This window comes from Pongo pygmaeus, chromosome 20, assembly GCF_028885625.2.
Source record: "Pongo pygmaeus isolate AG05252 chromosome 20, NHGRI_mPonPyg2-v2.0_pri, whole genome shotgun sequence".
Taxonomy (NCBI): Eukaryota; Metazoa; Chordata; class Mammalia; order Primates; family Hominidae; genus Pongo; species Pongo pygmaeus.
The window spans coordinates 59,281,425-59,305,884 of NC_072393.2; the positions used below are offsets into that span (position 1 = coordinate 59,281,425).

General features: G+C 43.2%; 1 protein-coding gene across 7 annotated transcripts in view; it reads right to left on the reverse strand.

Moving 5' to 3' along the window:
- Positions 1-3,050: 3,050 nt before the first annotated feature.
- The window catches only part of ZNF160 (zinc finger protein 160), a 36,912-nt gene continuing 15,502 nt past the window's right edge, over positions 3,051-24,460 (reverse strand). Inside the window, exons 3-8 of one of the 7 annotated variants that reach the window (XM_063658353.1) lie at positions 22,746-22,805; positions 22,497-22,593; positions 21,635-21,690; positions 11,474-11,600; positions 10,557-10,685; positions 3,051-6,699 (exon numbers count right to left, since the gene is read on the reverse strand). In XM_063658353.1, the coding sequence (XP_063514423.1) occupies positions 4,514-6,699; positions 10,557-10,685; positions 11,474-11,507 (2,349 nt within the window). In that variant the 5' untranslated portion in view covers positions 11,508-11,600; positions 21,635-21,690; positions 22,497-22,593; positions 22,746-22,805 and the 3' untranslated portion in view covers positions 3,051-4,513. Of the gene's footprint in view, positions 6,700-8,157; positions 8,388-9,710; positions 9,835-9,861; positions 9,948-10,556; positions 10,686-11,473; positions 11,601-21,634; positions 21,691-22,381; positions 22,594-22,745; positions 22,806-24,460 lie in introns of those variants that run through there. The other 6 variants (XM_063658352.1, XM_054466008.2, XM_054466011.2 and 3 more) reach the window with 6 other exon arrangements.

Sequence of the window (24,460 nt, forward strand, 5' to 3'; positions counted from 1 at the left end):
TTACAGCAAACATCATATATCATGGTCAAAAAGTGAAAGTTTCCTTCCCAGGGTTGGGCACAAGGCAAAGATGTACACTCTTACCACTTCTATTCCACATAGTGTTAGCAATTCTTGGCTGAGGGTAGTGGCTTATGTCTGTAATCCCAACACTTTGGGAGGCTGAGGCAAGAGGACTGATTGAGTCCAGGAATTTGAGACCAGCCTGGGCAAGATGGGGAGACCCTATCTCTACAAAAAAAAAAAATTGAAAATTGGCTGGTGGCTGGGCGAGGTGGCTCACACCTGTAATTTAAGCACTTTGGAAGGCTGAGGAAGGAGGATCCCTTGAACCCAAGTGTTCAAGACTGCAGTAAGGTCTGACTGCACCACTGCACTCCAGCCTGGGTAACAAAGCAAGACCCCATCTAGAAAAGAATAATACTAGTAATTGAAATAAGAAAAATAATAGAGACCAAAAAGGAAGGCATAATAGTGTACACGATGTGATGGTTGTGGTAAGCTAATGACCCCCACCCCCAAAGATACACATACAAAGGATTTCTGTATCAATAGCCCTATACCCTGTATTACATGGTATCTCAAAGCAGAGTTTGCAGATGTGATCTGGCTGAGGATCTTGAGATGGCAGAATATCCAGGATTATCCGGTTGAAGCAACATAATCACAAGAGTCCATATAGGAAAAATACAGGTGTACTTAGAATCACAGAGAATTGACAATGCTTGCATAGCAAAGAGACAAAGAGATTTTATGACACTACCTTCTGACTGTGAAAACGGAGGGATGTAGACCATGAGGTAAAGGATCTAAGTGGCCTCTGGAACCTAGCAGGGGTAAAGAAATAAACTCTCCCCTAGAGAGTCAAGAAGGATCATAGTTCTGTAAACCTGTTTGACTTCTGACCACCACACATTAACAGCATAAATTTGTGTGTGGTTTTTTTTTTTGAGACAGAGTCTTGCTGTGTCGCCCAGACTAGAGTGTGGTGGCGTGATCTTGGCTCACTGAAACCTCCGCCTCAAGCAATTCTCCAGCCTCAGCCTCCCGAGTAGCTGGGATTACAGGCACGCGCCACCGTGCCCAGCTAATTTTTGTAGTTTTAGTAGAGATGGGGTTTCACCATCTTGGCCAGGCTGGTCTCAAACTCCTGACCTCATGATCCACCTGCCTCAGCCTCCCAAAGTACTGGGATTACAGGTGTGAGCCACCATGCCCAGCCTAAATTTGTGTTGTTTTAAGCCACTCACTTTGTGGTAATTGTTACAGCAGCAATGGGAAATTAACAGTTATGTAGAAAACCCTAAGAAATCTAAAAAATCTGGAGAACGAGATTTTAAGGAAATAGACTACCAAATTAACATACAAAAACTACTTTATTTCTATATACTAGCAATTAATACATGGAAATTGAAAATAAAATACAATACTCCTCTGGTTTGAATATCCCCAACAAAACTCATTTGGAAACTTGATCCCCAGTGTGGCCATATTGAGAGGTGGGGCCTTTAAGAGGTCATTGGATCATGAGAGCTCTGCTGTCAAGAATGAATCAATCCATGCACAGATTAATGGACTGTGTTATCACGGGAGCAGAAGTGATGGTTTTATAGGAAGAAGAGAGACCTGAGCAAACAGTATACTCAGTGCTCTCACAATGATGTGCTACATTGCTTCAGGATGCTGCAGAGTGTCCACCAAGAAACCCTAACCAGCATTGACCAAAGGTCAAAAAATGTCTAGTAAGGAGACCTTTATTTCTTACACAGAGTTGCAGCCTGCAGGCTGGGAAGCATGGTCTCTACCAGAAACAACACAGGCAGTTCAGAGGAGGCAAGCTGCAGCAGGAATTTATACTGAATAGGAATATGTTGGATATTAAGTAAACATACTCAACAGGTTATGGGAGGGTCATGCGTGTGTGATAAGCAAACATACATGTTCCCAGTTTATCTACCAGAACAAAATAAAATTCTCATTTTCTATATTCACTCTTAAGAGGAAACTCATGAACATTAATCTTTTCAAATTATATCAATATTCCAAGAACATCATGAAGAAGGTTTTATCTTTATTCTCCACCTTTTTTTTTTTTTTTTTTTTGAGACGGAGTTTTGCTCTTGTTGCCCAGGCTGGAGTGCGGTGGTGTGATCTCAGCTCACTGCAGCCTCAGCCTCCTAAGTAGCTGGGATTTACAGGCATGCGCCACCACACCTGGCTAATGTTTTTGTATTTTTAGTAGAGACGGGGTTTCACCACGTTGGCCAGTCTGGTCTTGAACTCCTGACCTTAAGTAATCCACCTGCCTCAGCCTCCCAAATTGTAGGGATTACAGGCGTGAGCCACCATGCCCAGCCAACTTTTTTTTTTTTTTTTTTTTGAGAACGAGTTTCGTTCTTGGTGCCCAGGCTGGAGTGTAATGGAATGATCTCGGCTCACTGCAACCTCTGCCTCCTGGGTTCAAGCGATTCTCCTGCCTCAGCCTCCCAAGTAGCTAGGACTACAGGCATGCACCACTAAGCCCAGCTAATTTTGTATTTTTAGTAGAGATGGGGTTTCACTATGCTGGCCAGGCTGGTCTCTCCTGACTTCAGGTGATCCGCTTGCCTTGGCCTCCCAAAGTACTGGGATTACAGGTGTGAGCCACCGTGCCTGGCCTAATTTATATTTCTCATATTCTTACTATGTATTTTCACTTCATGGAAACCAAGATGCATAGCATGGGTCTTATTTGGCACACAAGAAACTGATATGGAAATAATATGGTGCATATGCATCAATGGCAATGCAGATTTTGGGGTTTAAGAATGTGAAATTAACTTTCAGTAAGATTTTCATCATACCCCAGTAAGTATCCTAAGCCACAGTGTGGGGCACATAATTCAAGCACAAAATGCGTTTATAGGTTTCCAAAACTGTGTTATTTGATTTCACCATGAAAAAATTGTTCTTGATCTTTTAAGAGCCTAGTGGTGCACTGCTATTATGTTATGAAGTATCCTACTGAGACAGGATAAAACTATGTTGGCAGAAAGAATGTGATTCATTCATAGAGAAAAACCATTCTATTTTATTAGTTAAAACATTATATCTATGATACATTCTGAATAAAACATTAGCAAAATGTGCTTCAAGCAGATAATGTGAGCTCTACTAAAGAGTATGTTACTCTACTTCTGTTGATTAAACTCTTCACTCTGACAACTATTCTCTCTTCAATTTCTTTCTTTTTCTTCTTTAGATGGAGTTTTGTTCTTGTTGCCCAGGCTGGAGTGCAATGGCATGATCTTGGCTCACCACAACCTCCGCCTCCTGGGTTCAAGCGATTCTCCTGCTTCAGCCTCCCAAGTAGCTGGGATTACAGGCACCTGCCACTACGCCCGGCTAATTTTGTATTTTTAGTACAGATGGGGTTTCTCCATGTTGGTCAGGCTGGTCTCGAACTCCCGACCTCAGGTGATCCACCCGCCTCAGCCTCCCAAAGTGCTGGGATTACAGGTGTGAGCCACCATGCCTGGCCTCTCTCTTCAATTTCAAAACAAGATCAATTTTTCATCACTCTTTGCTAAACAACAGGTATTGCTCTTTAATGGATAAGGGGGCAATCTTTTCCCCTGCAGTATTTCTACCACACAGTGTCTAATTATCTATTACTCTCCTCCCACAAAAATCCCAATGTCCTAGGGTCTTGGCCTGCTCCATTTCATGTTCAGTTGATAGACCATTTCTTTCCTCTAAGCCACAGTACTCTCCTGGTAGGAGAAAGGCACCCTGAACATTATCAGAATGGTGAGTGACATCATAGTTTTACATTGCTTTTCGCCACTCCCAAATGCTAATTCAGGTGATACTTAATTTTAAAAGCAAAGTCCTCCTTCTTCACAAATTGGATAGAAATAATCCTTCACCTAATCAATGATCTTCACCCAATCAATGATCCTTCCATCCCAATGATGTTTCCAAGAAACCACCATGGAAGGTGTGTATGGATGCACAATAACAGATTTCAAAGTTCACACTGAAACTCAACAGTAGGCTTTCCAAGAAAACCTTAAATAACTCAATGAAACATTTCATAAGGTGAAGGTAACTGACTGCCTACAAATATCCTGCAACCTTTTCATATGTGAGTTAAAAATATATAATTTTTAGCATATTTGGACTTGTGAGTATTCTGCAGTGTATAATATCAAAGGCAAACAGGGAAACCAGAGACTGTTATTCCTCATAGGAATCCTCACTTACCGTCAGTCACTGGGTAATGGCCTCAGGATGCATACTACATTTGTTTGGTTTCATCAAAGATATAAATCTTGATGCCTAGTAACCTGCGAGACTGGATAAACCCTCTGCCACATATGTTTACCGGATGTCTCTTGCTTATGGCCTCTCATATCCATTAATGCTTCAACTCATGAGGGACTGGCCACTGTCACTGCATTTGTAAGGATTCTGTCAAGAATGAATTAACTGATGTGAAAGGAGTGAATGGTACCTAATGACCTCACCACACTCATTTGTAAGGTTTCTCTCCGGTATGCATTCTGTGATGACTTGCAAGATTTGAACTCTGCCTGAAGACCTTGCCACACTCATTACATTTGTAACGTTTTTCTCCAGTGTGGATTGCCATATGGGTAGTCAGACTTGACCTTACCCTAAAGGCTTTCCCACACTCTGTACACCTGTAAGGTTTCTCCCCAGTATGAATTCTTCGGTGATTTGCCAGGTGCGCATTTTGAGTAAAGACCTTGCCACATTCATTACATTTGTAAGGTTTTTTCCCAGTATGGATTGCCTGATGGGTGGTTAGGCTTGAACGAACACTGAAGGCTTTCCCACACTCATTGCATCGGTAAGGTTTCTCTCCGGTGTGAGTCCTTTGATGATTTGCAAGGTGTGAATTCTGGGTGAAGACCTTGCCGCATTCATTACATTTGTAAGGCTTCTCTCCAGTATGGATGACCTTATGGGTAGTTAGGTTTGAATGCATACTAAAGGCTTTCCCACACTCATTACACTTGTAAGGTTTCTCTCCAGTATGAATTCGCCGATGAGTCGCAAGGTATGAATTGTGCCTAAAAACCTTGCCGCATTCATGACATTTGTAAGGTTTCTCTCCAGTATGTATTGCCTGATGAAAAGTTAGGCTTGAACGATCACTAAAGGCTCTGCCACAGTCATTACACTTGTAAGGTTTTTCTCCAGTATGAACTCTCCAATGCCTTGCAAGTTGTGACGTTTGAGCAAAGACTTTACCACATTCATTACACTTGTAAGGTTTCTCTCCGGAATGAATTCCTCGATGACTTCTAAGGTGTGATTTTTGAGTGAAGCTCTTGCCACATTCAATACATTTGTAAGGTTTCTCTCCAGAATGGATTGCTTGATGGGTAGTCAGACTTGAACGAACACTGAAGGCTTTCCCACACTCATTACACTTGTAAGGTTTCTCTCCAGTATGAATTCTTCGATGATTTGCAAGTTGTGAATTTTGAGTGAAAACCTTGCTGCATTCATTGCATTTGAAAGGTTTTGTTCCAGTATGGATGACCTGATGGGTAGCTAGGTTTGAATGCATACTAAAGGCTTTGCCACATTCATTACACTTGTAAGGTTTCTCACCAGTATGAACTCTCCGATGCCTTCCGAGGTATGAATTGTACCTAAACACTTTGCCACATTCATTACATTTGTAAGGTTTTTCTCCAGTGTGGATTGTCTGATGGATTGCTAGGCTTGAACGAACACTAAAGGCTTTGCCGCACTCATTGCACTTGTAAGGTTTCTCTCCAGTGTGAATTCTCCAATGACTTATAAGGTGTGAATTTTGAGTGAAGAGCTTGCCACATTCATTACATTTGAACGGTTTTTCTCCAGTATGAATTAACTGATGGGTAGTTAGGTTTGAATGTCCTCTAAAGGCTTTTCCACACTCATTACACTTGTAAGGTTTCTCTCCAGTATGAATTCGCCGATGAGTTGCAAGGTATGAATTGTGCCTGAAGACCTTGCCACACTCATGACATTTGTAAGGTTTTTCTCCAGTATGGATGACCTGATGAATAGTTAGATTTGAACGAACAGTAAAGGTTTTGCCGCACTCACTGCATTTGTAAGGCTTCTCTCCGCTATGAATTCTCCTATGACTTGTAAGGTTTGAATTCTGAGTGAACGCCTTGCCACATTCATTACATTTGTAAGGTTTTCCACAACTGTTTGCTTTTCGTCTTTGTGTGAGTAATGAAAAATGGTTAAGTTCATGATATTTTTTAGACCTGTGGGTTTGGACACTAGAAGGAATTTGTTGAAGTGGTGACACTGAGGAACCATTGTTGGTAGACTTCTCAACTTGATTACATTCGTACATTTTCCCCTCACCTTGAAATAGCTGCAGTTCAGGCAGATGCGAATGAAAGCTTACTCCAAGCTGATTGTTCATAAGCTTGTTTTCTATGTCTCTTCTATCGCGTTGATCTCTTTTACCTTCTTTCTGGGTCATAAGCACTCCCTTGTAATTTCCTGTGTCATCTCTCCATTGACACTCAAAGTCATGCATATTTTTCTGGGGTTCCTTGAAGGAAAAGTCTTCAATTTCAGGGCTTTCGTGTCTTTCCAACACCACTGTGTGGAATACTGCTTCTGTACTGCTCTTCTCTTTTGGTAGCAAATCCTTGATTGTACATTTAGGAGGGATATCTACAAGATATAAAGAACCACATAATTTCCAATTAATTACAGTATAGAAATAAATATTTTACACTGCAAACATATTCCACCAAAAGTAATACTTATATCGAACAGACTTTGGAACTTCAGAACCATGAATTTCAATTGTTAGGAACAAAAATGTTTTTTTTTTGAGACGGAGTCTCGCTCTGTCACCCAGGCTGGAGTGCAGTGGTGCGATCTTGGCTCACTGCAAGCTCTGCCTCCTGGGTTCACACCATTCTCCCGCCTCAGCCTCCCGAGTAGCTGGGACTACAGGCACCCGCCACCCTGCCTGGCTAATTTTGTTTTTGTATTTTTAGTAGAGACGGGGTTTCACCATGTTAGCCAGGATGGTCTCGATCTCCTGACCTCGTGAGCCACCTGCCTTGGCCTCCCAAAGTGCTGGAATTACAGGCGTGAGTCACCGTGCCCAGCCAAAAGTAGTATTTTTTAACAAAGCAAATGCAGTTGCATGTAATTCAAATATTTGGGAAGGGCTGGCCGTTGTGGCTCTTGCCTGTAATCCCAATGCTTTGGGAGCCTAAGGTGGGAGGATCACAGGAGGCCACGAGTTTGAGACCAGCCTGGGCAACATAGCGAGACTCCATCTCTACAAAAACAAAATAATTTAAAAATTAGGCCAGGCGTGGTGGCTCATGCCTGTAATCCCAGCACTTTGGGAGGCTGAGGCGGGTGGATCATGAGGTTAGGAGATTGAGACCAGCTTGGCCAACACGGTGAAACCCCATCTCTACTAAAAATACAAAAATTAGTCAGGCGTGGTGGCATGCGCCTATAGTCCCAGCTTCTCAGGAGGCTGAGGCAAGAGAATTGCTTGAACCTGAGAGGTAGAGGTTGCAGTGAGCCAAGACTGTGCCACTGCACTCCAACCTCGGCGACAAAGCAAGACTCCGTCAAAAAATAAAAATAAAAAAATTAGTTCGGCATGCTGGCGTGTGCCCCCAATTCTGGATACTCACGAGGCTGAGGATGCTGGGTGCAGTGGCTCACGCCTGTAATCCCAACACTTTGGGAGGCTGAGGCGGGTGGATCACCTGAGGTCAGGAGTTCGAGACCAGCCTGGTCAATATGGCGAAACTCTGTCTCTGCTAAAAATATAAAAAATTGGCTGGGTGTGGTAGTGGGCACCTGTAATCCCAGCAACTTGGGAAGCTGAGGAAGGAGAATTGCTTGAACTCAGGAGGTGAGGTTGCGCCATTGTACTCCGGCTTGGGCAACAAGAGCAAAACTCTGTCTCATCAAAAAAAAAAAAAAAAAAGAGGCTGAGACATGAGGATTGCCTTAGTCCAAGAGTTCAAGGTTACAGTGAGCTATGACTGTACCACAGCACTACAGCCTTAGAGACAGTGAGATGTCTTAAAAAATAAAAAAATAAAAAAAATTGGGGCAGCCTAGATTCAAACTACCTATGACCAAAACACTCACACTGTGAATCCCATGTTAGCCATCAGAGGATTATTTCTCCACCAGGACCTCGTGGCACATACCAATTGGCCAAAAACATATGGCTATCTCAATTGAAGAAAAATAAGTTATACACATTTAAAGCATACTCATTATGCACAAATACATACTAAAGTACAACACAATATATTATAATGGCAAAGAGCTCACAGGAAACATAATTAAGAAGCAGGAATTTTGAACTGCAAAACCATAATAGCACTAGGAAAATGAATATTCAATAAAACTATGTCAGAAAAAAATGTGTTGAAATACTTGTTATACTATCTATATCCACACAGAGCAGAAAATTTTGCAACATTAGTAAGTGGTACATGACAGTTATATTTCTTTCTTTTTTTTTTCTTTTTTTTTTTTTTTTAGACAGAGTTTTGCTCTGTTCCCCAGGCTGGAGTGTAGTGGTGTGATCTCGGCTTACTGCAACCCCCGCCTCCAGGGTTCAAGTGATTCTCCTGCCTCAGTCTCCCGAATAGCTGGGACTGCAGGCATGTTCTATCACACCTGGCTAATTTTTGTATTTTTAGTAAAGATGGGATTTCACCATGTTGGTCAGGCCGGTCTGGAACTCCTGACCTTGTTATCTGCCTGCCTCTGCCTCCCAAAGTGCTGGGATTACAGGCGTGAGCCTCTGCACCTGGCCTGACAGTTATATTTCACAATACATGCTGAAAACCATAATGTATTAATTTTATGAAAATCAACTAATAAGATATTCTAGCAGCCTATGATAAAATGAATTGAGAGGAATAACTGCATATATAAAATGTTCTTGTTTAAGGCCATGTGTGGAAACTTAAAAAAAAAATTATTGGCCAGGCGCAGTGGCTCATGTCTGTAATCCCAGCACTTTGGGAGGCTGCACCAGGTGGGTCACCTGAGGTCAGGAGTTCGAGACCAGCCTGACCAACGTGGAGAAATCCCATCTCTACTAAAAATACAAAATTAACCAGGTATGGTGGCGCACGCCTGTAATCCCAGTACTTGGGTGGCTGAGGCAAGAGAATCTCTTGAACCCAGGAGGCAGAGGTTGTGGTGAGCCGAGATCACACCATTGCACTCCAGCCTGGACAACAAGAGAGAAACTTCATCTCAAAAAAAAAAAAAATTATTGTCTGTGGAATAATAAACAGTTTTCTCTTAAGAGAAAGAAGGATTTTTATTTAGAACCAACACAGATAATAAGAACTGGAATATGATTTTTTTTTAAATTCTATATTGACAAATTATAGTTATACATATTTACAGGAAACAAACTGATATTCTGTTATAGGTACACAATGTGGACTGATGGAAACAAGCTTATTACCATATAAGTCATCTCAAAATCCTATCATTTACTCCTAATGTTTTCACCCAGTGATCAACATCTCCCTATTCCCTCCAGTCCCCAACCTGTGGTAACCCACACTCTACTCTTTGCTGCTATTAGTTTTATTGGTTTAGATTCCAAAAGTAAGTGAGAACACGCAGTACTTGTATTTCTGTGCTAAAGCCTGGAAAAACAGAATACGCACCCCATGTAAGAATGAGGATCAATGAGAGAATGATTTTGTTAGGCGTCTTTACGGTTATGCTGAGAACAATCTCAGAAGACAGAACCCACTTGTTTATCACACACCCCCATGAAGACTGGCAAAAGCAGAATGGAAGAAATGGCTGAGGGACCTCAACAGGCAGAGACGGCTGGAGACTCTTCCATGAAGTTTGGGACAGCAGATGCCAAGGAGCAGCAGCCAATGTTTCCATCTCCTGAGCAGGTCTTCCACGCACAGGAAATGGGGTGGAACATAAATAGGTCTAGATGTCAGGACTAAGGACTATGGAAGCTTCCCCTCTGACCCACATGGACTAAGAACTGGGCACCACATGGAATTAAATACAGAGGGAGAGACCAAGAAAGAAAGCAGTCTCTTCAAAAGGACCATAGAGTTCAAATGACTTTGCCTCTATCTCTAAGGCAACTTATTTTCCCAAAGAACTCTCTCATTTGCAGAGAGTTTCCCACTTTATTTATTTATTTATTTTGAGATGGAGTTTCGTTCTGTCACCCAGGCTGGAGTGCAGTGGCATGATCTTGGCTCACTGCAACCTCCACCTCCCGGGTTCAAGCAATTCTCTTGCCTCAGCCTCCTGAGTAGCTGGGACTACAGGCACACGCCACCACAACCGGCTAATTTTTTTTGTATTTTTAGTAGAGACAGGGTTTCACAATGTTGGTCAGGCTGGTCTCGAAATCCTGACCTCAAGTGATCTGCCCGCCTTGGCCTCCCAAAGTGTTGGGATTACAGGCGTGAGCTACTGCGCCCCCTCCCACACTCTGGTTAATGAGTGGCCTTCTCTCTGCCCATGTGAGCTCTTACCTGTGACCACACCTTTGACACATTCCCGCATTCTTGGTTTTCTTGCTATTTTCACACAGCTCTTCACAGTCCAGGGCTCTTTCCCTTCCTCCAACATGGAGATAATATTCATATCAAAATGACACAGTCCTGTTTATAAAAAGAAAGGAGCACAATGTGCCGGGGCTTTTCCAGAATCCCAGCCCTATGTTTACATGAGAGGACATTACATGTGGATCTAAGAAAACTTGAAAAATTCATCCACTGGACCAGGCACGGTGGCTCACGCCTGTAATCCCAGCACTTTGGGAAGCTGAGGTGGGCGGATCACAAGGTCAGGAGATGGAGATCATGATGGCTAACACGGTGAAACCCCGTCTCTACTAAAAATATAAAAAAAAATTAGCCAGGCGTGGTGGCGGGCGCCTGTGGTCCCAGCTACTCGGGAGGCTAAGGCAGGAGAATGGCATGAACCTGGGAGGCGGAGTATGCAGTGAGCCCAGATCACGCCACTGCACTCCAGCCTGGGCGACAGAGCGAGACTCCGCCTCAAAAAAAAGAAAGAAAAAATCATCCACTGAATGCCTCCTTCTGAATACGCAGGAAACACGGTACTGCTGATAGAAGGCTCTATTCCACCAACAACTTAATCCAAAGCAGAGAGGTAGAAAACAGGAAATCTGACATTTCAAAAGTCTAACACAATGTATTATGCATACAGAAGCTCTGAAACCTCAAATGATGCAGCACAAAGGAGGCAGAACATCTGAAAAAGGGGAAGATTAAAGTCCAGGTTTCCCATGATTAAGCTTTCCATTTCAGAGTCAACAGGACTTCAATCTCAGTCAAGCAATGCAGGGGCTCTCCAGGGACTCACAAGGGAAAATGCAACAATAGACAAGAACAGATCTTGACTTCTGCAAGAAAGTCATCCTCACCCAGAGAAACAAGGTTCCAGTAGTTCTCCAGCATCACGTCCCTGTATAAAATCCTCTGAGCAGGGTCCAGGCATTTCCACTCCTCCTGAGAGAATTCTATGGCCACATCCCTAAATGTCAACCGTACCTAAAATGAAAAACACATTTCACCAAGTGGCTAAGGGGAGAGTTCAAAATTTCACATAAAAGGAGAAGAGGAGAAAACTGTGAGAATAGGTTAAATTGAAGTGGGTGAGCTGACAGATCCAGATTGTGACAATGTGACACACAGATTTGGTCCTCATCCCCCTCTCCTGACATGAGAGCTCACTTGAAATCTGTGGAGTGATAAGTATCTTTTTGTACATTAATGGGATAATTGGTGGCTGGAGCACCTAGGTAGCTTCAGGATGGAGCGGTCACTGGAACTGAGGCTCGGTGGGTGGTCACTGGAAAGACTGAGGCTCGGTTAGACTAAGCCTCTGTCCTCTCGGGAGGGCAGAGGGAATGAAGGTTCAGCTGATCACCAATGCCAATAATGGAAGCAATGCCTCCATAATGGGGCCTCCATGAAAACTCAAAAAAGACAGAATACGTGAGAGAATACATCCCAGCTCCTCACTCCTTTCCCATATCTCAACTAATAGATCACTTCCATCTAGATGTTCATCTGTGTGCTTTGTAGCATCTTCTATAATAAATGGGTAAATACAAGTAAAGTGTTTCCCTGTGTTCTGTGAGCCACTCAAGCAAACTAATCAGTTCCAAGGAGGGGGTCATCAGAATTCACAATTCACAGCTGGTCACTGAGAAGCACAGGCCACACCTGTGTTTGTGACTGGCATTAAAGTGTGTGCGCCGTTGTGGGATTGAGCCCTCAGCCTATGGGAGCTGACCCCATATCCAGACAGACAGCGTCAGAATGGAATCAAATATGGGAACACTTATTTGGTGTCTGTTGCAGAATTGTTTATTTGATGTGTAGAGGAAAACCCAATACATCCAAGATCACAGAAGTATTTGTATTATGGAAGCAAAGTAGGAGAAACTGAGTCTGTTTTTCCCATATTTTCCTACACATTAAGGAATTTGAGCAAGTTATGTCTCCCTAATTCTGTTTTATTACTCTTTTACCTAACAGGTTGTGATATCCTCTATATCAGTGTCGATTTCTCAGTTTTATGGGCAATAAGTATACAAATAAAAAACTGAAAACAAGGTTATCTCTATGGAAGTGTTAGATATTATGTTTGACATACTGAGTGATATTCAATATCTACATGAACTAAATAAGCACAACAGATATCTTAAGAAATGATAATGCGGCCGGGCGTGGTGGCTCACGCCTGTAATCCAGCACTTTGAAAGGCCGAGGCGGGTGGATCACTTGAGGTCAGGAGTTCAAGACCAGCCTGGCCAACATGGTGAAACCCCGTCTCTACTAAAAATACAAAAATTAGCCAGGCGTGGTGGCAGGCGCCTGTAATCCAAGCTACTCGGGAGGCTAAGGCAGGAGAATCACTTAAACCCAGGAGGTAGAAGTTGCGGTGCGCCGAGATCACGCCACTGCACTCCAGCCTGGGCGACAGAGTGAGACTCCATCTCATAAAAAGAAAACTGTACTGAAGTGATGCTGTCTATAAGAGAGAGGAGTAGGAAGTCCCAAGCACTACCCATGGAGACACAGATTTAATAACACTACACGGACCAAATTGTCTTTGTGGGAAATCTGGCAACCACATCAGAGGTCAGAACTCTTTTGAAACACCTACTCACCTGAGGCCCTACCCTGGCATGATGTAGTATCACTGTGAGAAAACCACACTTCCATTTTCTCCTGGGGAGAGAAAGTATGGGAATATCCATCTAACATTCTGACTTTTTTTTTTCTCTTTTTTCCTGTAACACAACACAAGGCTCATAACGTTCTGACTTTTCAGGGCACTGCTAAGGGACAAGTTTCTGTCTTGCCTGAATATAAACACTGAAGTAACAGGACCCCAGGTAAGGAAGCTACTGAGAACAAAGCCATCCATCATAAACCAGAGCTTGTAGCAACGTAGGCAGACACTAGGTGGCGGTGCAGCCCCCAGCTTACTAGGACACCAGCGAGGCTGCGGAACAGCCAGCAGACAACAGAGGCATTCCTGCATACAAACTGGCACAACCTCTTTAGTTAAGCTACAATCAAAAAGTCCACAGAGGACGCATCCCTAGAAAAGGCTTGACGGATCTCCAGAGCCTCTAGTCAGGATGACTGTAGCATGTCTTCCCTGAAGGAAGCCAGAATCAAAAACTACAAGCGGCTGATTAGTGAAATGCTGTGGTCCCAACAGGAGATAACGAGATATCAAAAGAAGCCGGGCACGGTGGCTCACACCTGTAATCCCAGCACTTTGGGAGCCGAGGAGGGTGGATCACGAGGTCAGGAGTTCGAGACCAGCCTGGCCAAAATGGCGAAATCCCGCCTCTACAAAAAATACAAAAATTAGCCGGGTGTAGTGGTGGATGCCTGCAATCCCAGCTACTCGGGGGGCTGAGACAGAGAATCGCTTGAACCCGGGAGGCGGAGGTTGCAGTGAGCTGGGATCTCACCACTGCACTCCAGCCTGGGCGACAGAGTGAGACTCCGTTTAAAAAAAAAAAAAAAAAAGCAAAAGAAAAAAAGAAACACGGACCATATGCAGCAACATATTAAATCACCACAAAGTAATACTAAAGAAGCAGATATATGTATATACATTATCAAAGAAATAACAATAAGACTCCTAAAGTTGCTCAATGTATTAAGACAGTACTCATAAACAACTTCAGAAAATCACAAAAACAATAAATATGAGATTATCAACAAAGAGATAACTATGAAGAAGAAACAGAAATTCTAGAGCTGAAAAACATAACTGAATTAAAAAACACACTAGAGCCAGGCGTGATGGCTCACGCCTGTAATCCTAGCACTTTGGGAGGCTAAGGCGGGCAGATCACGAGGTCAGAAGTTCGAGACCAGCCTGGCCAACATGATGAAACCTCGTCTCTACAAAAATACAAAAACTTAGCTGGGCATGGTGGCGGGCGCCTGTAATCCCAACTACTTGGGAGGCTGAGGCAGGAGAATAGCTTGGACCCAGGAGATGGAGGTTGCAATGAACTGAGATCGCACCATTGCACTCCAGCCTGGGAAACAAGAGTTGCCATCTCGGGGGAAAGAAAAATACACAAAATTAGCTGGGTGTAGTGGCATGAGCCTGTAGTCCCAGCTACTCAGCAGGCTGAGGTAGGAGGATCATTTGAGCCTAGGAGGTTGAAGGTACAGTAAGCTATGATCATGCCACCGTATTCCAGCCTGGGCTACACAGTGAGACCCCGTCTGTAAAATAAATAATAAATAAAAGGAGAAAATGAAATAGAAGAATGATGAAGATAGCCAGGCATGGTGATGCGTGCCTGTAATCCCAGCTACTCAGGAGGCTGAGAGAGAAGAATCAGTTGAACTCAGGAAGCAGAGGTTGCAGTGAGCCAAGATCACACCACTGCACTCCAGCTTTGGGTGACAGAGTGAGACTGCATGTCAAAAAACAAAAAAAAGAAAAGAGAAAAGAAAAATGAACAAATGAACATAGCCTAAGGGAATTGTGGAACACTATCATGTGTGTCAACTCCAATGTCAAAGTAAGAAAAAGGAGTATAAAAGAACTTAACCTACTGTGTCTGAGTGAAAAAGAAAGAAAAAGTCTGTATACCCTCGTAAGTAGTAAGGCAATTGGAGCAGTAATCAAAAAAAAAAAAAAATCCTAGAACAAAGACCAGGAACAAATGCATAATTCATAAGCACTGTACAATTCTACTCAATGTTTAATGAAGAATTAACAATTCTCAAACAATTCCAAATAAGTGAAGAAGAGGAAACAACAAAAAACAATTGTATGATAACACCCTTAGTCTGACACCACCCAAGCAAATATATGACAAGGAAACAAAAGTGTAAGATATTATTCGTGATAAACACTGATGCAAAAGCCCTCAACAAAATACTAGGAAACCAAATTGTAAAGACATTAACAGAATTATAGCCCATGACCAAGTGGACTACACACTGGGAAGACACGAGTGGTTCAACAGAAGAAAGTCAATGTAATACACCACACTGACATGGGGAAGGACAAAAACCACATGCTCATCTCAATCGGTGCAAAAAAAAGTTATTTGACAAAATTCAACATAGTTCATGATAAAAGTGCTCAACAATTCGGGCACGGTGGCTCACGCCTATAATCTCCGCACTTTGGGAGGCCAAGGCAGGTAGATCACCTGAGGTCAGGAGAGTTCGAGACCAGCCTGACCAACATGGTGAAACCCCGTCTCTACTAAATACAAAAAATTAGCCAGGCATGGTTGCACATGACTGTAATCCCAGCTACTTGGATGGCTGAGGCGGGAGAATCTCTTGAACCCGAGAGGCGGAGGTTGCAGTGAGACTGTGCCACTGCACTGCGCTCCAGCCTGAGCAACAAGAGCAAAACTCCATCTAAAAAAAAAAAAAAGGCTCAACAAATCAAGGAAACTTCAGAATATTAGATTTGGCAAAGATTTCTTGGCTATGACACCAAAAGCAAACACAACAGCAGCAAAAAAAAAAAAAAAAAAAAAAGGGACTGCATCCAACCAAAAAACTTTTGTGCATCAACAGATGCTACTAAGAGTAAAACAGTATGCCTGTGACAAGTCCTAGCCAGAGCAATCAGGTGAGAGAAACAGAAGGCATTCAAATAGAAAGAGGGCCTGTAATCTACAAAAAAGAGGGCCTGTAAAACTACAAAAATAGTTTGCACCTGTAATCACATCACTGTGGGAGGCCAAGGTGAGAGGATAGTTTGAGTCCAGGAGTTCGAGACCAACAACATAGTGAGACTCTGTCTCTATTTTTTAGCAACGACAACAAAAACAACAAACGAAAAGGAAAAGGAGGAAGTCAAATTATCTCTCTTTGAGAAGGATATGATTCTGTATCTAAAAAACCCTAAAGATTCCAGTAAAAGACTCCTAGACCTGATAAATGACTTCAGCAAAGTCTCAGGATTTAAAATCAAGGTACAAAAATCAGCAGGATTCATTTTTTTTTTTTTTTTTTTGAGACGGAGTTTTGCTCTTGTTGCCCAGGCTGGAGTGCGATCTTGGCTCACCACAACCTCTGCCTCCCCAGTTCAAGCAATTCTCCTGCCTCAGCCTTCCTAAGTAGCTGGGATTACAGGCATGCACCACCACGCCCAGCTAATTTTGTATTTTCAGTAGAGACTGGGTTTCTCCATGTTGGTCAGGCTGGTCTTGAACTCCCGACCTCAGGTGATCCGCCTGCCTTGGCCTCCCAAAGTGCTGGGATTACAGGCGTGAGCCACCACGCCAGGCCCAGTCAGCAGTACTCTTAAAACCAATAATGTTCATGCTGAGAAACACATCATCAAGAATGCAATCCTATTAAAAATAGCCACACCCCTCAAAAAATGCCTAGGAATATGTCTAACCAAGGTGGTGAACTATCTCTATGAGGAGAACTACAAAATACCAGTGAAAGAAATCAGAGACAACACAAACAAATGGAAAAGCATTTCATGCTCATGGGCTGAAAGAATCAATATCAATGAAATGTCCAAACTGCCCAAAGCAATCTATAGATTCAACAGTATTCTTATTAAATGACCAACATCACTTTTCACAGAATTAGAAAAAACTTCTAAAATGTATATGAAAGCAAAAAAGAGCTCAAAGAGCCAAGACAATCCTAAGCAAAAGGAATAAAGCTGGATGCATCAAATTACCTGCCTTCAAACTATATTGCAAGGCTACAGTAAACAAAACAGCATGGTACTGGTACAAAAACAGACACATATACCAGTGGAATAGAACAGAGACCCCTAAAATAAAGGCCCACACCTCCAACCAACTGATCTTCAACAAAATCAACAAAAATAAACAACGAGGAAAGGATACCCTATTCAATAAGTGGTGCTGGGAAAACTGGCTAAACATATGCAGAATAATGAAACTGGACCCCTATCTCTCGCCATATAAAAAAATTAACTTGAGATGGATTAAATACTTAATATAAGACCTCCAAAATCCTAAAAGAAAACCTAGGAAATACTCTTCTAAGACTTTGGCCTAAGCAAGGCCTAAGCAAGGAATTTATGAAGACCTCATAATATATGCAGCAAAATAAATGCAGCAAATAAAAGGAATTTATGAAGACCTCATAATAAATGCAGCAAAATAAAAAATAGACAAGTGGAACTTAATTAAAGAGCTTGTACACAGAAAAACTATCAACAGAGTAAACAATCTACAGAATGGGAGAAAATACTTGCAAACTACGCATCTGACAAATGACTAATATCCAGAATCTATAAGAAACATAAGCAAATCAACAAGAAGAAGACAAATCACCCCACTAAAAAGTGGGAAAACAGCATAAACAGACACTTCTCAAAAGAAGTCGTACTACTGGCCAACAAGCATATAAAAAAATGCTCAACACCCCAATCATCAGAGAATGCAAATCAAAACCATAATGAGACACCATTTCATACCAGTCATAATGGCTATTACTAAAAAGTAAAAAAAAAAAAATAACAAATATTGACAAGGCTTCAGAGAAAAGGAAACACTTTTACACTCATACACTTATGGGAATGCAAATTTGTTCAGACCATGTGGAAAGCAGTTTGGAGATTTCTCAAAGACTAAAAATAGAATTACAATTCAACCCAGCAATCCCATTACTGGATATGTACCCAAAGGAAAATAGATTGTTCTATCAAAAAGACACCTATATTCATATGTTTATTGCAGCACCATTTACAATAGCAAAGACATGGAATCAACCTAGGTGACCATCAACAGTGGATCAGATAAAGAAAATATGGTAGATATATACCCTATGGAATATTATACAGCCATAAAAAAACAAAAAATCACATCCTTTGCAACAACATGGATGCAGCTGGAGGCCATTATTCCTAGCGAATTAATGCACAAATAGAAAAACAAATACCGAATGTTCTCACAGTGGAAGCTGAACACTGAGTGCACACGAACACAAAGATGAGAACAATAGACACTGGGGACTCCAAAAAGGAACAGGAAGGAAGAGGGGAAGGGCTGAAAAACTATCTATCGGGTACTATGTTCACTACTTGGGTGATGGGATCTTTGGAAGACTAAACCTCAACATCACAAAATATACCCACGTAAGAAACCTCACGTGTACCCCCGAATCTAAAATAAATAGTATAAAATGAATCAAATAAAAGTATGTACCAATGTACACACAAAAATTCAAATCCATGAGACACATTCTGTGGAAAAATGAAATTGCTTTACCTACTATAATCTCAGAAAATGCTTCTAAAATCAGATGTGGCCAGGTGCAGTGGCTCATGGCTATAATCCCAGCACTTGAGGAGGCCAAGGCAGGAGTACTGCTTGAGCTCAAGAGACCAGCCTGGGAAATACAATGAAACCTCATCTCTACAAAAAAATCAAGCTGGGCATGGTGGTGCGTGCCTATAGTCTCAGTTACTCCAGAGGCTAAGGTGGGAGGATCACTTGAGCCCCAGAGATCAAGGCTGCAGTGAGCTGTGATCACACCACTGGACTCCAGCCTGGACAACAGAGTGAGACCCTGTCTCAAAACAATAAACAAACAAACAAATAATAAATAAACAGATGTATAGTAGTTTTCCCCCATACCAGCAATCAATCAATTGCGCAGCAGACACCACCTCGGTGTCCTCCAACCCCAGTTCAGTTTCAACACCATCTACCTGGAGATAGTGGCAAATCCCACAGGTTGAGGGTTCAGTCCCACTTCGGGTGCCAATAGCAAGCCCCAGGTTGTTTTTCCTGTGCTTTTGACAGACTGACTATTAAGCAGGGTTCCTGTAACTCCCTCATTGGGTTCAATTAATTTGCTAGACCTCACAGACCTCAGGGAGACACTTTATGTACATTTACCCATTTATTATAAAGGATATTACAATGAATACATATGAAGAGATGCATACAGTGAAGTATTGGAAAAGGGGCTGGAACGTCCATGCCCTCCCTGAGTATGCCACCCTCAGGATTCTCCACGTGTTCACCTATCCTGAAGCTCTCTGAACCGTGTGCTTTTGCGTTTTCATAGAAACTTCATGAAGTAGGCATGATTAAACCATTGGCCACTGGTGATCAACTTAACCTTCGTCACCTCTCCCCCTCCCTGGTAGCTGAGGAGTAGAGTTTAAAGCCCCAATCTTCCAATCTTGCCTTGGATATTCTGGTGACCCAGGCCCCATCCTGAAGCTTGTTGGAGGCTGCCAGCTATCAGTCAATACATCAGCACGCAAAAAGACAAGACTTTGGAAATTCTATAGATTTTAGGAGCTGTATATGCCAGGAACTGGGTCAAAGACAAAGGCCATGTGAACAATCCACTGGTAGATAAAGATAAAGCATACCATTTCATTTCGTAAGGCCTTCCAAAACAAGATAAACTGAACGAATAATTGAGAAAGGGGTAAGCAAAGAAAGATCATTTTTACAGTAGAATAATGTGTAATTGAAAGGAAGACAACAGTGCGTATATAAAGAATTAAACCAAGCCAGGCACGATGGCTCATGCCCATAATCCCAGCACTTTAGGAGGCACAGTCAGGAGGATGGCTTGGGCCCAGGAGTTTGAAACCAGCCTGGGCAACATAGTGAGACCCTGTCTCTACAAAAAACAAAAACATAAAAAATTAGCTGGGTGTGGCAGCACACAACTGTGGTCCCAGCTACTCAGGAGACTGAAGTGGGACAACTGCTTGGGCCAAGGGGGTCAAGGCTACAGGGAGTCATGACTGTACTATAACCGAGTACCCTCATTTTTCTAAGAAAAAGGGAGTGAGTTATTATTTTTTTCTCTTATTTTCTCTTTTCTCCATTTTTCCCTGTTCCCTACTTCCTACTTAGCCCTTCAGAAATACACTTATAACCTTTTACCTCCCCTTCACCAGATACTCTCTACAGGGCAAGTTCATCTAACTATGTGCTTCGAGCTCCAGAGGGGAATCTCACTTGCCAGGTTACCTCGAGAAACAGAAATCAATCTACAACCCAAAGTCCTGCTACAAAACTCTCTCCCACCCGGAGAGTTTCAGCCACTTTTACAACCTAGTTCTGCCCACAAAGGCACCAGTGGCTGTCAGCTCAACCCCCCGGTACATAAGGCACAGAAGCAAGTAAGGGGGACCCCCACCTGCTTGCTTCCTCTCCTTAGTGCCATTCATGCCAAGCCTGCCTTTTAAAAGCGCCTGCTTTCTGCTCCAAAAGCAACATAGTACCTTAAGGCAGGAAGCCTGTACTTCTTCCCCAAAGCTAGCTTTGGAATAAAAAGTCACTGTCTTTCTACCAGACCTTGCTCTTGTTAACTGGACTCTGCAAGCAGCGAGCAACTGAACCTGCATGTCAGTGACAGAGCCTCTGTGCTCCAGCCTCGCTCCAGCAACAGAGTGAGACCCTGTCTCAAAAAACGTAGTAAAAGTTAAAAAGAAAATAAACCGCAGAATACAACATAGCTCCTGAATTCCAGGAACGGAAAATGGAGCAAAGTATAAAAATTCATTTCCTATATACGCATCCACAAAGTAATGCAACCCACTCAGACTCACAAGGAATAAGAAAATGAAAATAAAATGGGTTGCATTATCCCCAGATTTTCATAATATCAAATGAACACAGTGGCAAGTTTGCTTAACGAGGGGGAAATCTGACGTGGCACTGGTGGGAGAGGGCACCTCTGCACCTGGGGGAGGGATAGAACCTTGCCAGATCTAGCAACACAGGAAATGCACCATCCTAGAAGAGATCACTCTTCCAATCACCCAGCCTGGAGGAACCCGCCACGATCTGTAGTGAAGTCGACATGGTCACAGGCAGCCAGGGCAGCACCTTTTTTTTTTTTTTTTTTTTTTTTGAGACAAGGTCTTGTTCCATCACTCAGGCTGAAGTGCAGTGGCACTATCATGGCTCGCTGCAGCCTCAATCTCTGGGGCTCAAATGATCCTCCCACCTTGGCCTCCACAAGTGCTGGGATTACAGGTGTGAGCCACCGTGCAGCACCCTGTGTGGCATTCTTTATAAAAGTAAGAAAGTTAAAAGATCCACCTGTCTTCATTCCCAGAATGCTCCAACAAGGATGTAGAAAAGTGAGCTCCTGTTTCCTAACACGAAAACATGTCAATGTTCAAAACTTGCAGGTTAACATATCACAACCAAACATTCACTGAGGAATTTGTTTAAATCTCATAATGATGTCAAAATACATTTCTACAGGACTTGCACTGACCCTTCTCACAGAATTGAGAACAGTGGCTCCCCACTAAGATATGAGGGAGGGTGGAAGGCTGGACAGGAAAAGGGATGCTTTACCTCTTGGTGCATAAATGTATCGTTTCACTATAAAACAAATATATACATGATGCCATGTTTAAAATAAAAGAAACAAAATGTTGACTCATAACTGGTAAAACAAAAATACAGTTCCATTCTCTCTAATGGCAAGGTTGTTCTGCTCATATGCCATTCTCACCTACAATACCCGAGGGACAAAGGTTCTTGTAAGAACATCACAGTCTCCGTGGGATAGTTTCTGACACTAGTTTAATGAATCTTGTGTTGTTACACATTTACATTGATGTCATACATTAAAATGGATGATGGAATGAAAGGATCATCTATCTCCAATGTCAGTGTCTCAACTTTCCATTCCGTTCCCAGTCTTTATGAGTTTGGAGTTGGAAACCCAATGACTGACTTGTTCGGCTTCAAATGAAGTTACCAATGAGGCAGGAAAGCTTTCCCCGTAGTGTTCTTATTCTATGCCAGTGAGCAGGTACGTGTGCACAGTAATACCTGACTTCATGGGCAGCTTCTCTTATCACGGTTTACACAGAGCTGACAGTGCATCCAGATGTGGCCCCTGAACAATCCCTGCTGCCCAACAGCACTGACACCATGGGACCCTCACCCCGTCTCCATCCATGTCTGGGTGTGAGCCCTTCCCAGGACCATGCCCAGTGCAGCCTCTTCCCAAGCTCATGTCACTCGGTCGCGGGAGATGGAATCTAAACGAGATAAGAGGGACTGAGGGAAGGCACGGGTGAGTGCCAGCAAACATGTCAGGCAGGATGCTTCAGACTCAGAGAAGACTCGCAGTGCCAATGCCAGGCATTTCAGGAAGAAATAAAAGAACAATCCACCAGGAATATCACTTTACCTGAGTAAGGGCCATCCCTGACTCCTTTTCTTTCCTCTTCCTCTTCTTCCAGACTTCTTCCTTGGGTAACATAAAAGAGTCTTTAGAAATCAATACTGAATATCCAAAATATGCTGCTTGGGGCTGACAATCTATACATCCCCTTCATGTGCCACAATCACACGCACAGAAGATCTCACCCTGTGGAAAGATGGTCCTCTGCGCCCCACTGCACCAGGGGGAATACGGGGATGAGAAACTCCTACAGGAAGAAAGTTTCTGACCCCTTACTTCAGAACCCGCTCTCCTCCTGGAGAAGCCCACACACACACTGCAGCGGTGGGGAGCTGGGCTGGACTGAGCTCCCCTTTAGGACACAGACCCAGCCCTGACCAAACTCCATGCAGAACACAGCCCCCTCACCTCTCTGTGGATCCCAGGCTGAGCTCAGCCTTCAGAAACAAAAGACAGGGATTGGTACTATGCTGGCTACAGAATAGAGTCAACTTTAAATATTACTCAGCTGGGCTCTAAAACACTGAAATGAAAATACGTCAAGTGGGTACAAGAGATGTTTCTGCAAAACGCCTGGGCACTCTAATATGAAGCCAGGGTTGAGCTCCACTGAGGGGGCGAGCCCAGCACAGCCCCACCTTCTGGCTCTGCTCTCCTGTTGGGGACTTGTTCTCACCAGCATCCAGACTGGATATTGAAGGAGCAAAAAGAATCACACAGAACAGGCAACATGGACCAGAGGTGGGGGTGAAGGTGGGGCTGCAATGTCAAATAGGAGGCTGTGGGACATCACAAAGGTTTCCACGGAGGAAGTGATGTCAGAACAAAGACCTCAGGAAGAAAGGCTGCTTGTCACTTGCAGCTGAGAGGCCAGAGAGTTCTAGGCAGAGGGCCAGCCCACATGGAAGCCTTGAGGCAGGAGCAACCTTGGCTCCAGGAAAAGGAAAGGGGCCTGTGTGGCTGGAGCAGAGGGGGCTGGGAGGACACAGGAAGGAGATGACGTCCGAGAGGTCCTGAGGGGGCAGATCACGCACGGAGAGGTCTTCAAACATTCTTTCTCCCATACGTCAAAAGAATTTATGAAACCACGTATTTCCTCACCTGTTTTAAGTAAATGCTTAATTTTTTCTTCATTTTACAAAGTAACACACTTACAACGTAGTATCTTACATATTTTAAACACGACAAGAAGTTCAGCTGAGCCCCAGGAAGTACAGGGTTGCCCTCAGCTGAGATGTGCAAGACTGCAGGGGTGAACATGTTTGGAGGAGTTTGGGAAGTCACTTTTATTTAATTAATTAATTTATTTATTTATTTTTGAGACAGAGTTTCACTCTTGTTGCCCAGGCTGAAGTGCAGTAGCGTGATCTCGGCTCACTGCAGCCTCCGCCTCCTGGGTTCAAGCGATTCTCCTGCCTCAGCCTCCTGAGTAGCTGGGATTACAGGCGCCGGCCACCACGCCCGGTTAATTTTTTGTATTTTTAGTAGAGACAGGGTTTCTCCATGTTGGCCAGGCTGGTCTCAAACTCCTGACCTCAGGTGATCCACCTGCCTCGGCCTCCCAAAGTGCTGGGATTACAGGCGTGAGCCACTATGCCCGGCCAGGAAGTCACTTTTAGACATATGAAGATGGAGATGCCTGTTGGGACACCCCTGTAGAGTGTTTTGGAGACAACTAGACACAGGATTCTAGACCTCAGAGGAGGGTCTGCAGGGGACAT